The sequence below is a fragment of the Loxodonta africana genome, chromosome 10 (assembly GCF_030014295.1).
Source record: "Loxodonta africana isolate mLoxAfr1 chromosome 10, mLoxAfr1.hap2, whole genome shotgun sequence".
Lineage (NCBI taxonomy): Eukaryota > Metazoa > Chordata > Mammalia > Proboscidea > Elephantidae > Loxodonta > Loxodonta africana.
In genome coordinates, this window is record NC_087351.1 from 4,459,575 (window position 1) to 4,479,452 (window position 19,878).

General features: G+C 39.0%; 1 protein-coding gene across 1 annotated transcript in view; it reads left to right on the plus strand.

Moving 5' to 3' along the window:
• Positions 1 to 19,878, plus strand: part of ATP8B4 (ATPase phospholipid transporting 8B4 (putative)) — a 366,292-nt gene that overhangs the window by 33,161 nt on the left and 313,253 nt on the right. The window contains exon 4 of the mRNA XM_064291985.1: positions 13,459 to 13,517. Within this exon, the coding sequence (XP_064148055.1) occupies positions 13,459 to 13,517 (59 nt within the window). The remainder of the gene's footprint in view (positions 1 to 13,458; positions 13,518 to 19,878) is intronic.

Sequence of the window (19,878 nt, forward strand, 5' to 3'; positions counted from 1 at the left end):
AAAAAAAAAGCCCTGGTCCAGATGGCTTCACTGTAGAATTCTACCAAACATTCAAAGAAGAACTTATGCCAGTACTACTCAAACTATTTCAGAACATAGAAAAGGAAGCAATATTTCCGAGTTCATTCTTTGAAGCCAGAATAACCCTGATACCAAAACCAGGCAAAGACACCACACAAAAAAAGAAAAATTTCAGACCAATATCTCTCATGAATACAGATGCAAAAATTCTCCACAAATTTCTAGCCAATAGAATTCAACATCATATCAAAAAAATAATACACCATGACCAAATAACATTCATACCAGCTATGCAAGAATGGTTCAACATTAGAAAAAAAAATCAGTGTAATCCACCACATAGATAAAAGGAAAGAAAAGAATCACATGGTCATCTAAATCGACGCAGTAAAGGCATTCCACAAAGTGGAACACCAATTCTTGATAAAAACTCTCAATAAAATAGGTATAGAAGGGAAATTTCTCGACATAATAAAGGGCTTCTATGCAAAACCAACTACCACCATCATTCTTAATGGAGAGAGGCTGAAAGCATTCCTCTAGAGAACAGAAACAAGACAAGGATGCCCTTTATCACCGTACATATTTAACATTGTACTGGAAGTGCTAGCTAGAAAAAAAAGAAATAAAGGGCATCCAAATTGGTAATGAAGAAGTTAAACTGTCCCTATTTGTGGATGATATAATACTATACATAGAAAACCCAAAAGACTCCAGGAATAAACTACTGGAAATATTACAAATCAGACAAGGGTCTAAGCTCTAAAATGTACAAGAAATCCAACACCTCTACAACAGCAACAAAAATAATCCAATTAAAAATGGAGAAAGGAAATGAACAGACACTTCACCAAAGAAGACATTCAAGGGTCCAACAGCCACATGAGGAAATGCTCGCAATCACTAGCCATTAGAGAAATGCAAATCAAAACCACAATGAGATACCATCTCATCCCCGGCATTACTAGCATGAATTAAAAAAAAAAAAACAGGAAATAACAAATGTGGGAGAGGCTTTGGGGAGATTGGAACTCTTATGCACTGCTGGTGGTATTGCAAAATTATACAATCATTTTGGAAAATGATATGGTGCTTTCTTAGAAAGCTAGAAATAGGAATACTATATGATCCAGCAATCCCACGGCTAGGAATACATCCTAGAGAAATAAGAGTCGTTACACAAAAAAACTTATGCACGCCCATGTTCATTGTAGCATTGTTCACAATAGCAAAAAGATGGAACCAACCTGGATGCCCATCAACAGATGAATGGATGAACAAATTATGGTACATACACACCATGCAGTATTATGCAATGATAAAGAACAACGATGAATCTGTGAAGCATCTCATAACATGGATGCATCTGGAGGGCATTATGCTGAGTGAAATTAGTCAATCACAAAAGGACAAATGTTGTATGAGATCACTACTGTAAAAACCCGTGAAAACTTTTACACACAAAAAGAAACAATCTTTGATGAATTCGAGGGAGGGGAGGGGTAGGGATGGAAAAACACTAAACAGGCAATAGATAAGTAGTAACTTTGGTGAAGGGTTAGAGAGTACACACTACTGGGGAAGCCAGCACAACTTGTACAAAGCAAGGTCATGAAAGCTCCATAGATACATCCAAACTCCCTGAGGGACATAATTGCTGGGCTGAGGGCTGTGGAGACCATTGTCTGGGGGAACATCTAGCTCAATCTGCATGATCTAGTTTATAAAGAGAATGTTCTACATTCTACTTTGGTGGGTAGCGTCTGGGGTCTTAAAAGCCTGTGAGCAGCAATCTAGGACACTCCCTTCAGCCCATAAAACAAAATGATACTAAAGGGGCACACCAGACCAGGGGCAAGGATTGGAAGGCAGGAGGGAACAGGAAAGCTGGTAATAGGGAACCCAAGGCTGAGAAGGAAGAGTGTTGACATGTCATGGGGTTGTTAACCAATGTCATAAAACATTATGTGTACTAACTGTTTAATGAGAAACTAGTTTGCTCTGTAACCTTCACCTAAAGTACAATAATAATAATAATAAACCTACAGCAGAAAAAAATATGAGTATATGTTCAATATATGTTCATATATTGAGTATATGTTCAATACTCTTGATTGGATATAAATTCTATTTTGACTAGAAGCTGATGAAAATTAAATCTTGCATATACAATTTTATATGTCTGATAATTGGAAGAATTCTGTCTTGGCTAACTTCTGGCTCTGTATTTCTAGTCTTCTCTCTCCTTCTGTCTCCATGATCCACATACCAGGGCTTCAAACTGGTTCATTCTGCTCTGAACCCCTGCTAAAAATTTGCATTTCTAACAAGCTTCTTGCTGAGAATTTGCATTTTTAACAAGTTCCCTGGAAGTTATACATAAGAATCACCCGGGAATCTTGTTAAAATGTATATTCTGATTCAGTATATCTGGGGTGGAAATGCAAATTCTCAGCAGGGAACTTGTTAGACATGCAAATTCTCAGCAGGGGTTTGAACCTGAACAAGCTGGTTTGAAGCCCTGCCACAAACATGTGGTGCCAGGTTCTATAGGATGTTGTCGTGTTGCTATATGACCTTGAGCTTTGTACCTCCTTGTCATAGCAGTGGCTGAATCCACAATGATAGGACGATTTCTGAGAGCCATTCCTACTCTGGGGTGGCCACCAATAACTTAATTCTATGCAGAACCAGCCATGAATCATATAAATATATTCCACTAAACACAAACTCATTGTATCTCCAAGCTGACCTCCCCTTATCTGGATTTCAATGCCATCTGACATGAGTTGAAGTATAATGAGATAATGGTCTTAGTCCATTGTGGTTAAAATATTTGACTTTTGCAAATTGAAAAAAAAAAAAAAGATCACCTGAATACATTTCTAGCACTACTCCCAGTGCCTTGGAATGGAATGTGCAAGTAGGGGAACTGAAACTTAAACTTTGTTAGCTTGAAGGGCAACGTGCATCTGACAGTGACATAAGATCAGAGAGGTTAACAGGGTGGATGTGTGAAGATCAAACAGGGCCCCGAAGCCTGTGTAACACTGGCTTCTTTTTTGAGATGGAGAGCCATTGGGTAGTTTTGAGCAGAGGAGCGAGAAGATTTTAAAAGAACCACTCTGCCTGCTCTGTTGGGAATAGACTGTAGGGGTCAAAGGCAAAAAAAGGGGCTATGGCAGTAGCCTGGGTGAGAGGTATGGTAGCTCTCAAGAGTAAGGGCAAAGGAGTTGGTAAGAAGCAGCCAGATTCTGAATATACTCCAACTTTCTTTTCTACTCCTACCCATAACAACCCAAAATACCTAGTTGCATTGAGTTGATTCCAACTCACGGTTATCCCATATGTATCAGATCCACAGAAACCAATATGTTCTAAAGAACCTGAATTTTATCCTTTTACATCTCAAAATGACAAACACAAGATTTGAAAACCATAGCTTCCTGTGTGATCCCTGAGGTTTCAAGCAGATAAGAGACCTCTTCAGATTTCCTTCTCATGTGCCTTTCTTTTCCACTGGGTTCTTTCCTCCCACTTTGTGACAGGTGGCTTGCTTTCCCTTGGGTGTCTCAAAACGGAAAATAAATTAAACATCCTCGAGCTTCTTCAGGGTGTTGTGACCTTTGGGGCAGATCCTTTTTTTTTTTTTTTTTTCCTTTTTAAATGAGGCTGCTGTAGAGAAAAAGATATGGCTATTTTCCATCTTTACAGAAATACAGAAAGCATTCTGATTCATCTATAAAAGTGCAATTTTTTGCTATAGATAATCAAATTGTATAAGAATATAGATAAAAGCACAGATTAGAACTGGGCACATATGAGAAGATTTCCAAAGAAGGCAGTAAAGTTTTGATCGGGGGTTTGGAAACATACTCTCAGGACAAGGCATAGACTTCTCACAGGCTCTGGGGAGAGGGCAAATGCGGCCTTCAGGGGAAGCAGTGCTGGAGCAGAGACTCAGCGCTGAAGGAATGAAATGTCAGAGCTCACAGTGTCACAGGTTAATTGGGGTGGGGGTATGTGACTTGGAGTGCTGATTTGATGAAAGAGGCCCTTCTCCCTCTCCTGGACCTATGGACACATCAATTTCCTGTGTTTCCCAGTCATTTCTGCACGGTACCATAAAACCAGATGCCATCAAGTCCATTCCGACTCCAGGAGACCCCGTGTGTGTCAGAACAGAACTGTACCCCAAAGGGTTTTCAATGGCTGACTACTTGGCAGTAGATTGCCAGGCTTTTCTTTTGAGGTACCTCTGAGTGGACTCCAACTTCCAACCTCTTGGTTAGCAGCTGAGCCTGTTAACCATTTGCACCACCCAGGGACCCCATCCACCATCATTTCTTTATACCCATAGTCATTCCCAAGCATCTTTTACGTGGCAATCAGTTTGTGTTTGAATTCTTACTCTACTGCTTAATCTTGCTATGCCTTTTGTTCCACATCTATAAAGTGGCGTTGGTAGTGGTGTGTACCTGATAGGATTGTTTTGAAGATTAATGAAGTAATCAGTAATTATTTAATGAATAATTAAATATCCGGCTTTTAACCAATACTCATTAAATGTTAGCTGTTATTATCATTATATTATAAACCAAAAAAAAAAAAAAACCGTTGCCGTCGAGTCGATTCCAACTCATAGCGACCCTATAGGACAGAGTAGAACTGCCCCATAGGGTTTCCGAGGAGCACCTGGTGGATTCGATCTGCCAACTTTTGGTTAGCAGCTGTAACTCTTAACCACTACGCCACTAGGGTTTCCTATTATATTATATAAGCTGAGGGCTTATTTGAAGGTTTTATCAATTTTACCTTTAACCTGTTTAGTCCAGTTCATGTACACTAGAAGAAGAATGAATTAGTAAAAATTTTATATTTATTTGTGAAGCTATAGTAAGCCATGGGAGGGAGAAAGCTCCCAATAAAACAAATCTTCCAAATATCTGGACCTGATGAACAAATCGGCTCAGCCAAGGGGATAAACAAACCAAAGGCCCTTTAGTATTAATTTGAATCCCCTACCACTGTTTCCAGGCTCTTTTGTGAGGACAAGAATTTTTAAAAAAATTGTGGGAAGGCTTTTCTTTTTTTTTTTCCTTGATTCTCTTTAATCTGCAGCTTGAATGTCAGTGAACCCCAGCAGCTGCAGGTCACCACAGATTTCAGTAGAACACTGTATTCACACGGACCAGATTCTGAAGAGCAAGAGAAAATTAAGAAAGGGAAAAGCTTTAGTTATTGATTTGGCTTGAAGGAATTTTTTGAGATTTCTAACTCAACCCCCAAAATCAACAACAACCCAGAACCCCGAATGACACTCCATGTTTGGAAACACTCTTTAACTTTTGAATAGGTACCAACATTGCTCAGGAAATATCAATCTATGTCAGAGCAGAATCTCAGCGTTCTGTGCAGAGGCCCAGAATTCTCCACAGTGCCTCATCATCGATGGCATGATTTTGGGAGTCTAAAGCCGAGTGCTTGAGGCTGTCTCCTAAACTACATTTTGTAAAGGACAGAATGCATTGGAGTTAATTGAAGAAAGACAGTGTGTTCATTAATTAGTGAATCACAGTTGTGATCACTCGCACATCCCCCTCACTCTTGGTCCTGTGAACAGAACTGCTTCATTTCACCAGCTCATCTTAAATATTAAGGTGTTATGAATTGTTCACAGCCAAACTAATAGGAGAGTTGTAATGACCTGTATTCCCTTGCCTACTGGAAGTGGGAGATGGGTAGTGTGTAATTTATTATGTTATGAGGGAGAAGAGCCCAGATTAGGAGTTGGGTGTTGCCTTTGAGGACCTGGAGTAGAATCAATGAATGTTTGCAAATTACCACTGAAAATACTCAGAAAATTACTTCAAATTCTCTTGGGAAGTGATAATATGAGCAATTTTAAAACTGACTATCCAAGCTTAAATGATATCCTTTTTCCACCTCTTATTTGCTGGTTTTCAATATTTGGGTTTTTTTTTATACTTTTTTGTTTACCAAGTGCTTGCCATACATTTCTTTACTTAATGTTCACAGTACAAAGTGGCATTATAGTACTGAGGAGCCTTAGGTAAGTAGAGGTTATGAGTTAAAATGTGCTCACAGAAATAGTTGGTGAAGGAAATCTCAGGCCTCTTGCCTCAGGATCCATTCCTTTTTCTTCTAGTAGGGTTCTTTCTTCAAACTCTAATTTTTATGGGCACTAAAAATCTTACTAACAGAACATCTTGTCTGCAGTTAAAAATTTCCAGCAGGGTAGTGTTATGCAGAGGCATAGAAAGAGGGAGCAGAAGGAGTATTACGAGGTGTCACAAGTATGAAGGGGCTTGACTGAGATGCTAGACAAGAAGGGGTGAAGGCCTTTCTGCTGTTCCTGCCACTACCAATATCTATTCATCTTGAAATTGGGAGTGGGGCCCTGAGTGCTGAAGTGGGAGAGAGTGCAAGTTAGAGATTGCCCCTGGGTGCTTGTTACCCTATCTGTGCCCTGGTGTTATGCCCCTGCCATCTTTTAAACTTGTTTCTTAGAGAAATGATACCACTTTGGATGTTCTGGGTCCAGCTCCCTCTTCTAAATGGAAGGACAAGCACATGTAGGAATGCAAGTGAATACAGTTTTATTACCTTAAACAAGAGTGGCCCTATCAGATAGTTTTTACCAGGGGGGAAAGGTTACAGGTCAATTATCCTGAAACTAAGGTTATTCTTTTTGGTAAATGTTGTTGTCATTAGATGCCATCTTCTGACAGAGTAGAACTGCCACATAGGGTTTTCTAGGCTGTAATCTTTATGGGAGCAGATCACCAGGTCTTCTCTCCCTTTTCAGTTAGCAGTGAGCACTTAACCATTGCTCCGCCAGGGCTCTTTTTTTGGGTAGATATCCCCTAACATTTAACTGATTTGTAAATGACTGTGTCATAAAATAAATAAGGTTTTTTCATTTAGTTAACTTGGTGTATATTTTGAAAATAACTTATTTTTGGAGAATGTGCCTGGAAGCACGCAGCTGAAAGATAAACGATCTCTGAGGGTTTCATGGATATTATATTTGGTTGAGGCCAACATCAAATTACATTGGCCTTTATGGTTTTTGAGAAGTAAAGGCTATTTCTACCTTACTAAATAGGACCTTGAAGCCTTAATTACCTAATTTTATTTTCTTGTATCCTGTTGTTGTTGCTGTTGTGTGCCACCGAGTTGATTCTGACACATAGCGACCCTATAGGGCAGAGTACAACTGTCCTGTAAGATTTCCAGGGCTGTAATCTTTATGGAAGCAGACCTTCACATCTTTTTCCTGTGGAGCAGTGGCTGGTGTGTTTGAATTATCGACCTTTTGGTTAGCAGCCGAGTGACAAGTGTCTAAGTGCATTCTGTCCCTGCTGGTGGCTATTCTCTTGGCTCACTGGAATGGTGAAGAATGACTTTCTAATCAGGCACATGTCTTTATTAGAGTTCTAGCTTCACAAAAACATGCTAATACTATTCCCAGCTTCATCTTCACTCTTCTGGGTCTATGCTCAGGCAGGAACACAGCATATTAGCTCTCCAGGTATTTGCCTTTTGAACCCGTTGCTGTCGAGTCAATTCTGACTCATAGTGACCCTATAAGACAGAGTAGAACTGTTCCATAGGGTTTCTAAGAAGCAGCTGGTAGATTTGAGCTGCTGACCTTTTGGTTAGCAGCCGTAGCTCACTGCAGCCCTTAACCACTGCACTAGTATTTGCCAGGAAGTTCAAGTTCAAATTCATTGACACTCAGCATTTAGCACAAATGCATCTGAGAGATATAATCATTAGATTGATTGCTTGACGGGTGACATGTAGTTTTGTTTTTTCATCCAAATATTCTAAAATACATTCCTGGATTTTAATGATACCAGTAGAGACTGAGTACAGAGACCACCATATCATTGGCCCCTGGGAATTGTGCTTTAGGATGCTGTCCCTAGGGGTGTTACAAGACACATCTCTAAGGAACTCATTTTTATATACTCTACATCATACACTGACTTCTATGTGAGAAGCTCTTAGAGAAATCATTGTCTGAGGCAAGAACTAATAATTGCATTTTTCCTTAAAAATGGTTCATTTTTCCCCAACTAGTTGCCGTTGAGTTGATTCCAACTCATGGCAACCCCATGGGTGTCTGAACAGAATTGTGCTTAATAGGGTTTTCAGTGGCTGATTTTTTGAAAGTAGATTGCCAGGCCTTTCTTCCAAGGTACCTCTGGGTGGACACGAACCACTAATCTTTCAGTTAGCAGCCAAATGCATTAACCATTTGCACCACCCAGGGACTCCTTTTACCTAACAGACTCTGAAATAAAGGGAAATAGCCCTTCACTTTTTCTGTAGAATTTGTGGCCCACCCGGAGCCGGTGTGTGGGTTATCATGTTTTTCATTTTTATTCTCATTCTTGTCTCTAGCTGACCATCACCTGTGCTTCTATTTCTTCTTCCACTATAGTTTACTTTTATAAACTTTTTTTTTTTTCGTGCTGTACATTTTTGAGTAGTTGTTTGGAGATGATCTTGTATGGAAACCCTCTTGCATGTTTGAAATGTTTTTAATTTCCCTTCACACTTGATTGATTATTTGGCTGGGTATAGAATTCTGAGTTCAAAAACATTTTTCCTTGAGGTGGGCAAGGCATTGCTCAAATACCTTCCAGCATCCTGTTGCTGATAAGAAATCTCATGTTGGTCTGATTCTTGTATCTCTGATACTAATCAATATGTATATATTTTTTTCCTTCTGGTAGCTTTTTGGATTTTTCATTTGTTTTTGGAGCTCAAAATTTCATAAGTGTCTGTGGGTACATTTTCAATCATCCTGACTGGCATTTGGTGGCCCTTTCATTTTGAAACATTGGGTCTTACACTGGTGCAAACATTTTCTTCTATGTATTTCATCACTTCCTCCCATCTATTGTTCATGTTCCCTTCTCCAAAGTTTGATTTTCACATTTTCCTCCTCTTTGTCAGTTTGATACTCATTTAAAGAGATTTCTTCAGTCTTGTCTTCCATCCTGTCATTTCTAATATACAATCTGTCCGTTAAATATTGTTATGTTCCAGGAACTCTTTTCCTGTTCTGTTTTCTTTTTGTAAATATATATGAAACAAAACATTTGCCGTTTCAACCTCCTTCAAATGTACAATTAAGTGACATTAAGTATGTTTACCATGTTGTTCAACCATTACTATTAACTTTTTCCAAAATTTTCCATCATCCTTAACAGAAACTCAGTGTTGTTCTCTGTTTTCTTTATTCACATCAACTTGTTCTTGTTTCTTGGATGTCATATCTTCTCGAATATCTTCAAGGCATGCATTAGAATTAAAAAAACAAAAACATTTTTTTCCCTTGTTTTCAGCATTATCTCTTCCCCTTGGAGCCTTCTCTTTTGTGCTATTAGTTTTTCTCAGATGTCTTGGGACTTACGGTTTTTGATTTATATTTATAAGTGAAGGGCTAGATTGATTAATTAGTACAGTTGCAAAGTCCTTTTCCCTGCCAGGCATCTCCTTTTAAAAGACGACTGATTGCAGTATCTGGGCCTGATGATGTAGCAAGTCGACAGAGAGGCTTTTCTATGGGGCAGTCAGACAGGATGGCAAGTCCTGTAACTGCTTAAGTAAGGCAAACCTTAGCAGGGGCTGAGCACTTTGGTGTACTTTTCTTCCATAACTGATGTGGAGGTTCAGGGCTGTTTCGTTCTTAAGCCTGATCACCCCCCCTTAGTCCCTTTCCCGGCCACATTGTCTGCTCTCTTTAGTGAGCAAGGGAGGGAAATGTGGGAGGACCCAGCAGGCTTGATTATTATTTAATTATTCTGATGATGCTCGTTAACTAGGGTGATTTTTAATTTATCATCCACACAGGGACACTTACTTTTGAGAGTGGAAGCGGATCCTACTAATTATTTTGTTGAGGCAATAGGTATAAAATGGAGCTGTCACCCTATCTATAACACACTCTCAATCTTTGTATTTACTTACTCTGAATTTGGAGCTTCTCCTGGGTTCCATTAGAAAGACCACTTTTTAAAATTCTTTTGGCTGGAGTTTTTCCTTTTTTTTTTGGTCAGAATGAGCCTATCTGCTTTCCATTTTCTATGCTTTCTTCAAAATTCCTGAGCCTCCTTTTTAAAAACCTCTTTTCTGTCATTCCAGTGGGACCATAGAGGGAAGAAAGATGGAAGTACGTGCTTAATTCACCATCTTGAACTGGAAGCTCTCTTATTCCACTTTATATATATATGCTGCTTACACTATTTTATGCATCCTTGTATGTCACTCCACTCCTTTTGTGAACTAGGCAAGTTCAGTGGTAACAGTTGTGCAAGAGTGAGTCTGCACTGGTATATCATAAATTCCTTGGTGATTACTTTCCTTTCATTATTCTAACATCTGGAAGGCTCCCATGATGCCTGTGAAATATTGCGTATTAAGTCATTGAACTCCTGTGTCATTCTCATTGGGAGTTGTTTATGGGAGCTTTGTTTTCAGCTCCCCCTTCTTGCAGGATGTGACTTTATTGCCAAGAGGAGTTTATAACTCCTCAGACACAGCTGTAGCACATGGAAAAATGCTGATTCCCACAAAGATAATTCAGGCCTAGTATAGTCAGGTTAAAAGCAGAAAACTGTAGGGATTTAGAACTGAGCTAGAATTTTGCAGAGCTTAATGAAGGGAAGCGGACTCTTCTGCCGGAATTAATCCACGAAAACTCGGTTCAGAGAGACAATACCTACAGGAAGTACAGAAGCAAGGATTTCAGAAGCAAAACCAGAACTTCTTGACTCTAACCAGGTTTATGGTACAAGAGCAACCTGGATACCCAGAAGAGGAGCCAAATTGTCCTAGCACAGAAATTACCCCCTTGGCCACTTGGGAAAGGTTTTTTTTCAGTCTTTGGGGAATGTGGTTATGTGGAGGTGCTGGACAGGATGGTTCCTACTTAAGTGATAAGAATTAAGACTTTTGTTGGTTAGAGTGGGTAAAACAAGGTTACCTTTCATAGAGTTGGCCCCAACTCATGGTGACTCCATGCACAATGGAAAGAAACTTGGTCTGGTGCTGTGCCATCCTCACGATGGTGGTTGCAGGTCTGACCACTGTGATTCATCGGGTTTTCATTGGCTGATTTTTGGAAGTAGATCACTTCATTCTTCCTACAAACAAACACACACATACACACACAAACAAACCCATTGCTGTCAAGTAGATTCTAACTCATAACGACCCTTAAGGACAGAGTAGAACTGCCCCATAGAGTTTCCAAGGAGCGGCTGGTGGTTTTGAACTGCCAACCTTTTGGCTAGCAGCCTAGCTCTTAACCACTGTGCCACCAGGGCTTAACCCGGAAGCTTTGCTGAAACCTGCTCAGCATCATAACAACGTGTAAGCCTCCACTGACAGACCAGCGTTGGCTGTGCGTGAGGTGCATCAGCTGAGAATTGAACCCAGGTATTTATCCTGCATGGAATGCCTCAGAAAACAAGGTACAGAGCTATAGGCTTCTGCCTTTGGATTTGCTTCATGTGAAAGTGAAAATTTAAAATGGTTATCACCTGCATGCGGAAGTTCTAAGCTAAAAAAAAAAAAAAAAGCAAAAGTCAGCTAATATACAATTTAGTATTTTGCAGCTAAAGTAAGTTTATAAATTCCATACAGCTTGCTGGTGGGCAAGGTTAACTTTTTTGTGGTGCAGAAGAAAGGACCATTCCTCAGCCCCAACAGCATCTATTGTCTTTTTGCAGCAATTTTATTGCTACTGGGTTAAGGTGTGGTCATGTGAATTATCTTGTCCTCTCACCCCCAAAGTACCACTTTAGGGTTTAATGTTTTTGCTCTTTGTTGGGGAAATAGCAAGAATGAAGAGATAATGGTTTTAGAGGCAGGTTTGAAAATATTTCTTTCAGGTGGGTGGTTGGTTTAGCAGTTGCTTCCTGGTGGGTTCTGGATTTCAGGAGTATACATGTTAGGGGCCAGCTCACTCAGCTGTCGTTAGCTGTTGCCATCGGTACAGTGTTGTTCCTACCAGTAATCAGGTAAGGTGGACTGGAAAACAGGAACAATCACAGGGAACTGACCTTATGAGATAAGCGAGAAAGAAACTGTAGGTGATGGCAAACAAAACACTCTACAAAGAGTATAGACCCAACCATAGTCAAAGACGAGATGTCATTGGTCAGGAGCAGTTCTGAGGGGTGACCTACACACTTGGCTGGGCCACAGGGGCTGCAGACACATTGAGATTCCTCCTGGACTTTTGGGAAAAATGAGTTCTTATAATGCTTGGTGCCTGGCATGTGGGAGTGGGTACGCAAATATCCTCTCCTTCCCTTCGTCCCCCTTCTTCTCCCTCATCTTTCTCATCTTCCTTCTACTTTCAGGTCTTCTCTGCCTTCCTCTTCTCCCCATTCCATCCCTAGCATGTGCCTCCAAGTTACTTTCCACTATCCAGTGTCCTTTATTGCTATGATTGTGCCTTTTTAAACACAAACTTTATTCATATACCTACGCCTTTTACCATCTTTCACTTAACCAGGTGAAGAACCTAGGTGAGATGCTCAAGTAACTTACCATGAGAGTCCAGCTTCTTCTCATAGCTTTCACTATTCCATCATTGAACCTTTGTCAACTCTATAGCCAGTTAATGTGGAGGAGGAGCTTGTTACCCTTCCAACAAAAACATGCTCTGCTGGTGTTTTTGGGGTACTGGTTTTTTGTTGTTTTTGCCTGCTGCAAATTTTTATTTCTGCACTGCCACCATCTTTGGGCAACTTTTTCTTTATGCATTATCATAATCTTTGTTTTTTGGTTTTGTCCTTTTATTTTATCATTTGTACTGGCATTAACATTTGTGTTCAGAAAATATTTTATTTTTTGGCCCTTCCGGCTAAGAACAGTTTTCTGTCTCCTGATCATTTGGCACCTGCCTGGGTTGTTTAGAAATACTATCTTTGGCTTAATGACCATAATGTCAATGACCTCACTGGCCACTTCTGTACGGTTTTGCTTGGTTATATTATGTTTTGTAACTTTGTAGCAAAAAGAAAAATAATTCCCTTCCCAGTGTGGCATTTGACTTTCAGCTGCTCCTTCTCCTTTAGGAACAACTTGAAGTTAAGAGAAAGGGTCTTTGTGGTGCTCAAGGGACTTAAAAACTGCAGACACATAATGTTGTGCTTTTTGGCTGGCATCAGAAAGATGATGAGAAACATTTCAGCTTTCCATTTGGGAATTTCCAATACATGTTCCAACATTTAGACTGAAAAGAGCCTGTGCCCTTCAAATTTGAAAGGAAAGAATTCTAGCAACCTTGATGACAATCTAATTAACCTAAGTGGTATTAGTTTAATGAGTTATATGTTTCTGTGGATCTAAAATTTAATTCCATTCCTGATTTCTCTTTCTCTTTAGAAGTGCAACGGATAGTGAAAGCCAATGACCGTGAATATAATGAAAAGTTCCAGTATGCAGTGAGTAAAGCACACTGCACATTTGTGCTCGGGTGGGGCTTACCTTAAGGATAGAATTTTATAACCTCACTAAAAATTTTCTTTGTTGGCCCATTTGAATAGCAAGGTGTTGTATGTTTCCATAAATACAGACTTTGATAAGGTTTATACATGCTGCAGGGCATCTGTGATGGCTTATCTGAGACTTATTTCTCTTTTATACTAGGAATGGCTGGCATGCTTATTGCGAGTGATACCCCTTCTTAGGAATTGATCCTTAGCTCATTCTTGGCCCCATTTGGGCACTAGAATACATGGGAATAATATGAAAATGGGTTCATGGTAGGATTTGAGGATGGAAATGGTGGTGGTGGTGGTTGGTGGGTGATGAATGGCATTTTGGTGGCTTTTTCTAAGCAACTCTGGCTGAATGTGGAAAAGAGTATGTAGGAAAAAGTTCCAAGGACTCTAATGACCTGTTACAAAGTGAGAGGTGGGAGTGATTAGCTTAAATGTATGAGCTTTAAGGTTGTACTAAACTTTTTTTTTTAAGTCAGGGTTTTCTTCATTTATACAAGAAATATTTGTTGAGTGTCTACTTAGTGACTAGCACTGGAGCTTGAGATACATTTGTTGGTAAACAGCTTCATGAATTATGTCATGGACCTTCATAAAGATCTCCTCATCCTTCTATGGCTCTACCTAAGTTGTTACATGGAATCTTTTATAAGCTTTTGGGTAGATAACTGGTGGAACTGATTTTGAAGGTGACGTGTGGGCACATATTCCATTCTTCATACCTTATCAGTTACCATTTCCGTTGATAAGAGAATGACCTTGATTTTGTATGCATTACTCCCTGATGTGAAACTTTATAGTTTATAGGCTCCCATCTCTACAAGAATTTGGAAATAAGATTGCCCTTAAAAAGTTAATTTTAAAAATTAGTAGATGAATGATTGGAGGAGAAATTATAGCAAATGCTACTAAAAGAGGCTCAGTTGCTTCAAGACCTATAAGACCTTCCATAAGATTGACTATATAAGCACCCCGAATGAAAGAGGAGCCCTGGTGGCGCAGTGGTTAAGAGCTCGGCAGTTCAAATCTACCAGCCACTCCTTGGAAGCCCTGCGGGCAGTTCTACTCTGTCCTATAGGGTCACCATGAGTCGAAACCAACATGACGGCACCTAACAACAACAACAATGAAAGAAAGTCTCAGGTCAAAGAGGGATGAAATAGCCATGAAAGCACAGAAATATGAGAGTCATAGGGGCAAACTTTGTCGGTGCCCATTTAGACAATGGCCAGAGAAGAGGGTGTTTTGGCCAATGGGTTTTTTAATGCTTTGTTTCTATTGGCAAGTCTTTCCTTGTATGGAGATGGGTACGTTCAGCTATTTTAGCTTGATGCTGTTAAATATACAAAAGCGGTCACTAAGAACTCTTTTCTCATGTTATGCTAATTGCATAAACCTGTGATTTTAATTTGACATTCACTGTAGATTTCCCTACAGGAAGTCAGTATACTGTCTCCATGACAGATTTCTTGTTGTAAAATAATATACTAGCACTCTGATTTTATTCATCAGTCTTGTAAGCTTGGTAAAAGAAGTCCACCTTTGAGAGAAGACTTCCCTCTCAGGAGGCTGGTGAACCATGACTCTTAGCCTGAGAGGGGAAGAGAAAATAATTCCCCAAAGTGATGAACTCCACTCTCCATGGCCTCCTGACTTCTGGTCATTTAACCCTTCTGGTCAGCACTAGACTTGGCAGCATGCTTTTCCATCCTCCTACAGCCTGTCCTTTAACTGTAGAGAATGACCCTTGAAAGCCTTAATGGTCAAACCCCAAATCAGGGTGGGAGGCATGTATGTGTTTTAAGACCTTGGGGGGAAAAACCAACAGTAAGTAATCTGCTACAGGTAATTATGTATTTAAGTACTTGGCTACATTTACTTGTTTTCTGACATATAACAAATATTTTCATTCTGTATGAACTGTACAAGGAAAGCCATATTTTGTTTATGCTTCATAAGATGATACAGTCTTTCATATTTACAGCTATTTTTACTTTTAATTGATGAAATGTTTCAAACGGTGATTAGACACCAAATTTTGTGCCTTGGATGGCCTCTTGGAAGCTTTTAAGATCCCAGGCTCTTTGCAACAAACTAGGAGGTAGAACAGAAGCTCTAACCATGTAATTAGGCAAATTAGCTGGGATGCCAACGAAACCAAACCAAACCAAGGAATCAGATCCCAAGAAACATTTGGCTGTACATAAGCCGCCTCAGCACCTTTTTTTTTGTCTTTGTAAATGTATCTATCTTTACATATATTTTCATATGTATATATATCTCTTTTAAAAACCCTGGTGGCGTAGTGGTTAAGAACTATGACTGCTAACCAAAAGGTTGGCAGTTTGAATCCAGCAGGTGCACCTTGGAAACTCTATGGGGGCAGTTCTACTCTGTCCTTTAGGGTCGCTGTGAGAATCGACTCGACAGCAGCAGGTTTTTTTTTTTTTTTTCTTATATGTCTTTTATATCTCAAAAGAGATTGACTTAAGACACAACCTAATCTTTTAGATTGAGTCATGCCTCATTAACATAACTAACTCTAATCTTGCCTTATTAACATCATAGATATAGGATTTACAACACACAGGAAAATTACATCAGATGACAAAATGGTAGACAAGCACACAATACTGGGAATCGTGGCATAGCCAAGTTCACATATTTTTTGATGGGGACACAAGTCAATCCCTAACAGTGTCCATCCAGATTTAATAGATGCCCACAATTTGCCGTCATTACTTTAGGTCTTTCTTTGAAAAGTAGTAAAATGCTAATGACACAGATGGTTTTCTGTCAGGCTTTAATGATATTGCACAAAGGCACACAGATGTGCAGCTGTGGGTGTTTTCTGCCCAAATTCCTAATAATGACAAGGTAATAGAACAGTACACTGTGCAGCAGCAAATTCCACAGGACAGGACTCTCTCTCTGAGCTAAACATAAAAAAAAAAAAACATACTGAGGTAAAAACAAAACCGGCAACAGGAAGACTGGTAACATGAGTTGTGAAAGGGAAGCTGCAGAACAGCAACGGGCACAAGTATCCTGGGTCTGCTGACCACTATTGTGGCTCAAAGATGAGGAGCAGGGGCCAGGCCCTCCGGACGCATAGTGGGTTTCCACTAAAACTGGTTGATGTTGGCTTGATTTGGGAACTACCAGCAGGTTGGCTGGCCATACAGTGAGCTGTGGGGACTCAGTGAGCCGTGGGGACTCTTTTAGCTTCAGTTTATTCAGCTACAAATTGGGAATAATAAAAGTACCTATTTCAGAACTATTGTAAAAATTGAAGTAGATAATATACAACAACCCTCTGAGTCAGTTTTATGCAGAGCTGGGATTTGAACCTATGTTTGTTTATCTGATTCCAGGCTTTTTTTTTTTTTTTAATTGGTGTAAAATATATATAACACAAAATTTGCCGTTTTAACCCTCTTTTAAGTATACAGTTCAGTGGCATTAATACATTGACAATGTCGTGCAACCATTACCACGGTCTGTTTCCAAAACCTGTTCGTCACCCCAAACAAAAACTCTGTAGCCATTAAGTGATAATTCCTCATTCGCCTCTCTCCTCTGGCCCTTGGTGGCCTCTAATATCCTTTCTGTCTCTATGAATTTGCCTATTCCTGGGTCATATGTTCTGGTTCTGTTTAACTTTTTGAGGAGCTGCAGGACGGTTTTCCAGAGTAGCTGCACCATTTTACATTCTTACCAGCAAAAGGACTCCAGTCTCTCCAATTTGTCACTGACATTTGTTATTTTCTTTCTTTCTCTCTCTTTCTTGTTTTTTTTTTTTTTTTTGTTGTTGTAGCCATCCTAGTAGGTATGAAGTGGTATCTCATTATGGTTTTAATCTGCATTCCACTAGTGACTGCTGACGTTGAACAACTTTTCAGGTGCTTATTGGCCATTTGTATATCTTCTTTGGAGAAATGTCGATTCCAGTCCTTTTACATTTTTAAATTAGGTCATTTGTTTTCTTGTTGTTGAATTGCAGGAGATAGTATATATTCCATATATTAAACCCTTATCAGATACATGATTTGAAATATTATCTCCAATTCTGTGGGTTGTTTTTTATTCTCTTGATAGTGTCCTTTGACACACAAAAGTTTTTAATTTTGATGTAGTCCAGTTTATTTACTTTTGCTGATTTTGCTTTTGGCATCATATTTAAGAAAACATTGCCAAATCCAAGGTCATGAAGATTTCCCTCTGTGTTTTCTTCTAAGAGTTTTATAATTTTAGCTTTTAAATTTAGACCTTTGATCCATTTTGAGTTCTATTTTATATGTGGTGTGACATACGGGTCCAACTGCATTCTTTGGCATGTGGATAACCAGTTTTCTCAGCCTCATTCATTGAAGAGACTGTTCTTTGCCCATTGAATGGTCTTGGTACCTTTGTCAGAAATCAACTAATCATAGATATGAGGATTTATTTCTGGGCTGTCTGTTCTATTTTATTGATCAAGATGTCTACCCTTACTTCAGTACCACATTCTTTTGATTACTGCAGCTCTGCAGAAAGTTTTGAATTGAGAAGTCTGAGTCCTTTAACTTTATTCTTTTTCAAGATTGTTTTAGCTATCTTGGGTCCCTTGAAAATTCCATATGAATTTTAGGACGGGTTTTTCCATTTCTGCAAAAAACAGTCTTGGAATTTTGATAGGGATTGCACTGAATCTGTATATTGTTTTGCATAGTATTGTCATCTTAACAATATTAAGATTTTTAATCCATGAACACAGAATGTCTTTCCATTTATTTAGATCTTCTTTGATTTCTTTCAGTATTGTTTTGTCGTTTTCAGTGTACAAGCCTGTGCCTCTGATTTCAAGGCCTTTTAACCACTACCTGTAATTGGATATCCTCTTAAGAAAGGCAACAGCTTGGGGCCTTTTTCTAAGTCTCACCCAACCTTAAAGCATATCATTTCAAATAAAATGCACTTAGAGATACCCCAGCACAACCTTGGGAACATGCTAATAATAATTGGAGGAGTAACATTACCACTGAAAGGCTGAAAAGGAAATAGAAATAAACTGAACCTTATGAAAAAGGTGAAAGGGAAAACAGTAAAGACCTCTTAAGGGTAGTCTAAAGAGTGTTTTGGGATAAGATAGACCATAGTTTGAATCCTTTCTGGCATTTGCTGACTCGTGGTCTTGATCCATTTATTTTTCCAAGCATCAGTTATTTCATCTGTGAAGTGGGAAATTTTCCTCATGGGGTTATTTATAAACCCTGAAGCTGCACGCCATGTTATAGGACACAGCACAGGCTTAGGAAACAATCAAAAGCACTTTTGAAAGATAAAAGGTTTAGAACATAAACACACACACACAAAAATTTTTTTTTTAAACAAAAGGCAAGGTTAATGATGCTAAGTAAAATTAATCAGTAAATTAGACATGATATTGTGAGAACTGGAAAGTAGGAACATAAAATTACTAAAGGGGTTTCAGACTGCCAAGATGCGTAAAACCTAGTGGGGCTAGAGAGAAGAGGGAGAGCGAGCCGAGGGCTACAATTATTATCCTCATTAGAAGGGAGCTCAAAGTTTTCTTAGTTAATAATAGGAATGAATAATAGAAGTAATGAAAGCAGTTGTTTTATTAAAATATGTTAATGTTAAAAATGTTAGAAAAGCTGTGAGACTGAGCCAAACAGCCAGACTCATTATTCCTATTAAAGGAGTTCAAAGTGACTGGTTGAAATAGTGAAAACAGTTGTAGTTGCATTAAAATGTGTTGATGTAAAAAAAAAAAAATGTCAGGGAAAGTGTTAGATTAATTATGGCTATTTTATGACTTAGTTTAAAAATAAAGAAATGATGCTGAAAAGTACTGGTTTCCACTGGTTCTCTCTGTTTTTCTCTCACATAGGCATCCAATTCTCTTGACCTTTACAGTACTTTAGAAGGCCAATAGCTCATTTGAATGACGAGAACTTTATTCTACCTCAGACTTAGAAACTTCAGTGAAGTTGAACACCCAATGACTGACTTTTAGCTGAAAATATTGCATGTGCAAAGGTAGACAGAAAGTTTCTAAAGGGTTTGGTTTTACCTGCTTCTAAAGGAAGTCTTCCATCAAAAAATTGTCATTCTAACATCGTAATTTATTCCTAGAATCTTAAATTGCCTTAATGATATCATGGTTATTGGGTAGAATCTATTGCCACTTTCATGATTGGTGGAAAAATGATAGCGGGGTTTTCCAAAGTGTGCTCATTCAAGGCAACAAATATGGCTGAATGCCCTGATTCTAAGCAGATCTCACTAAGACTCCCTTGAA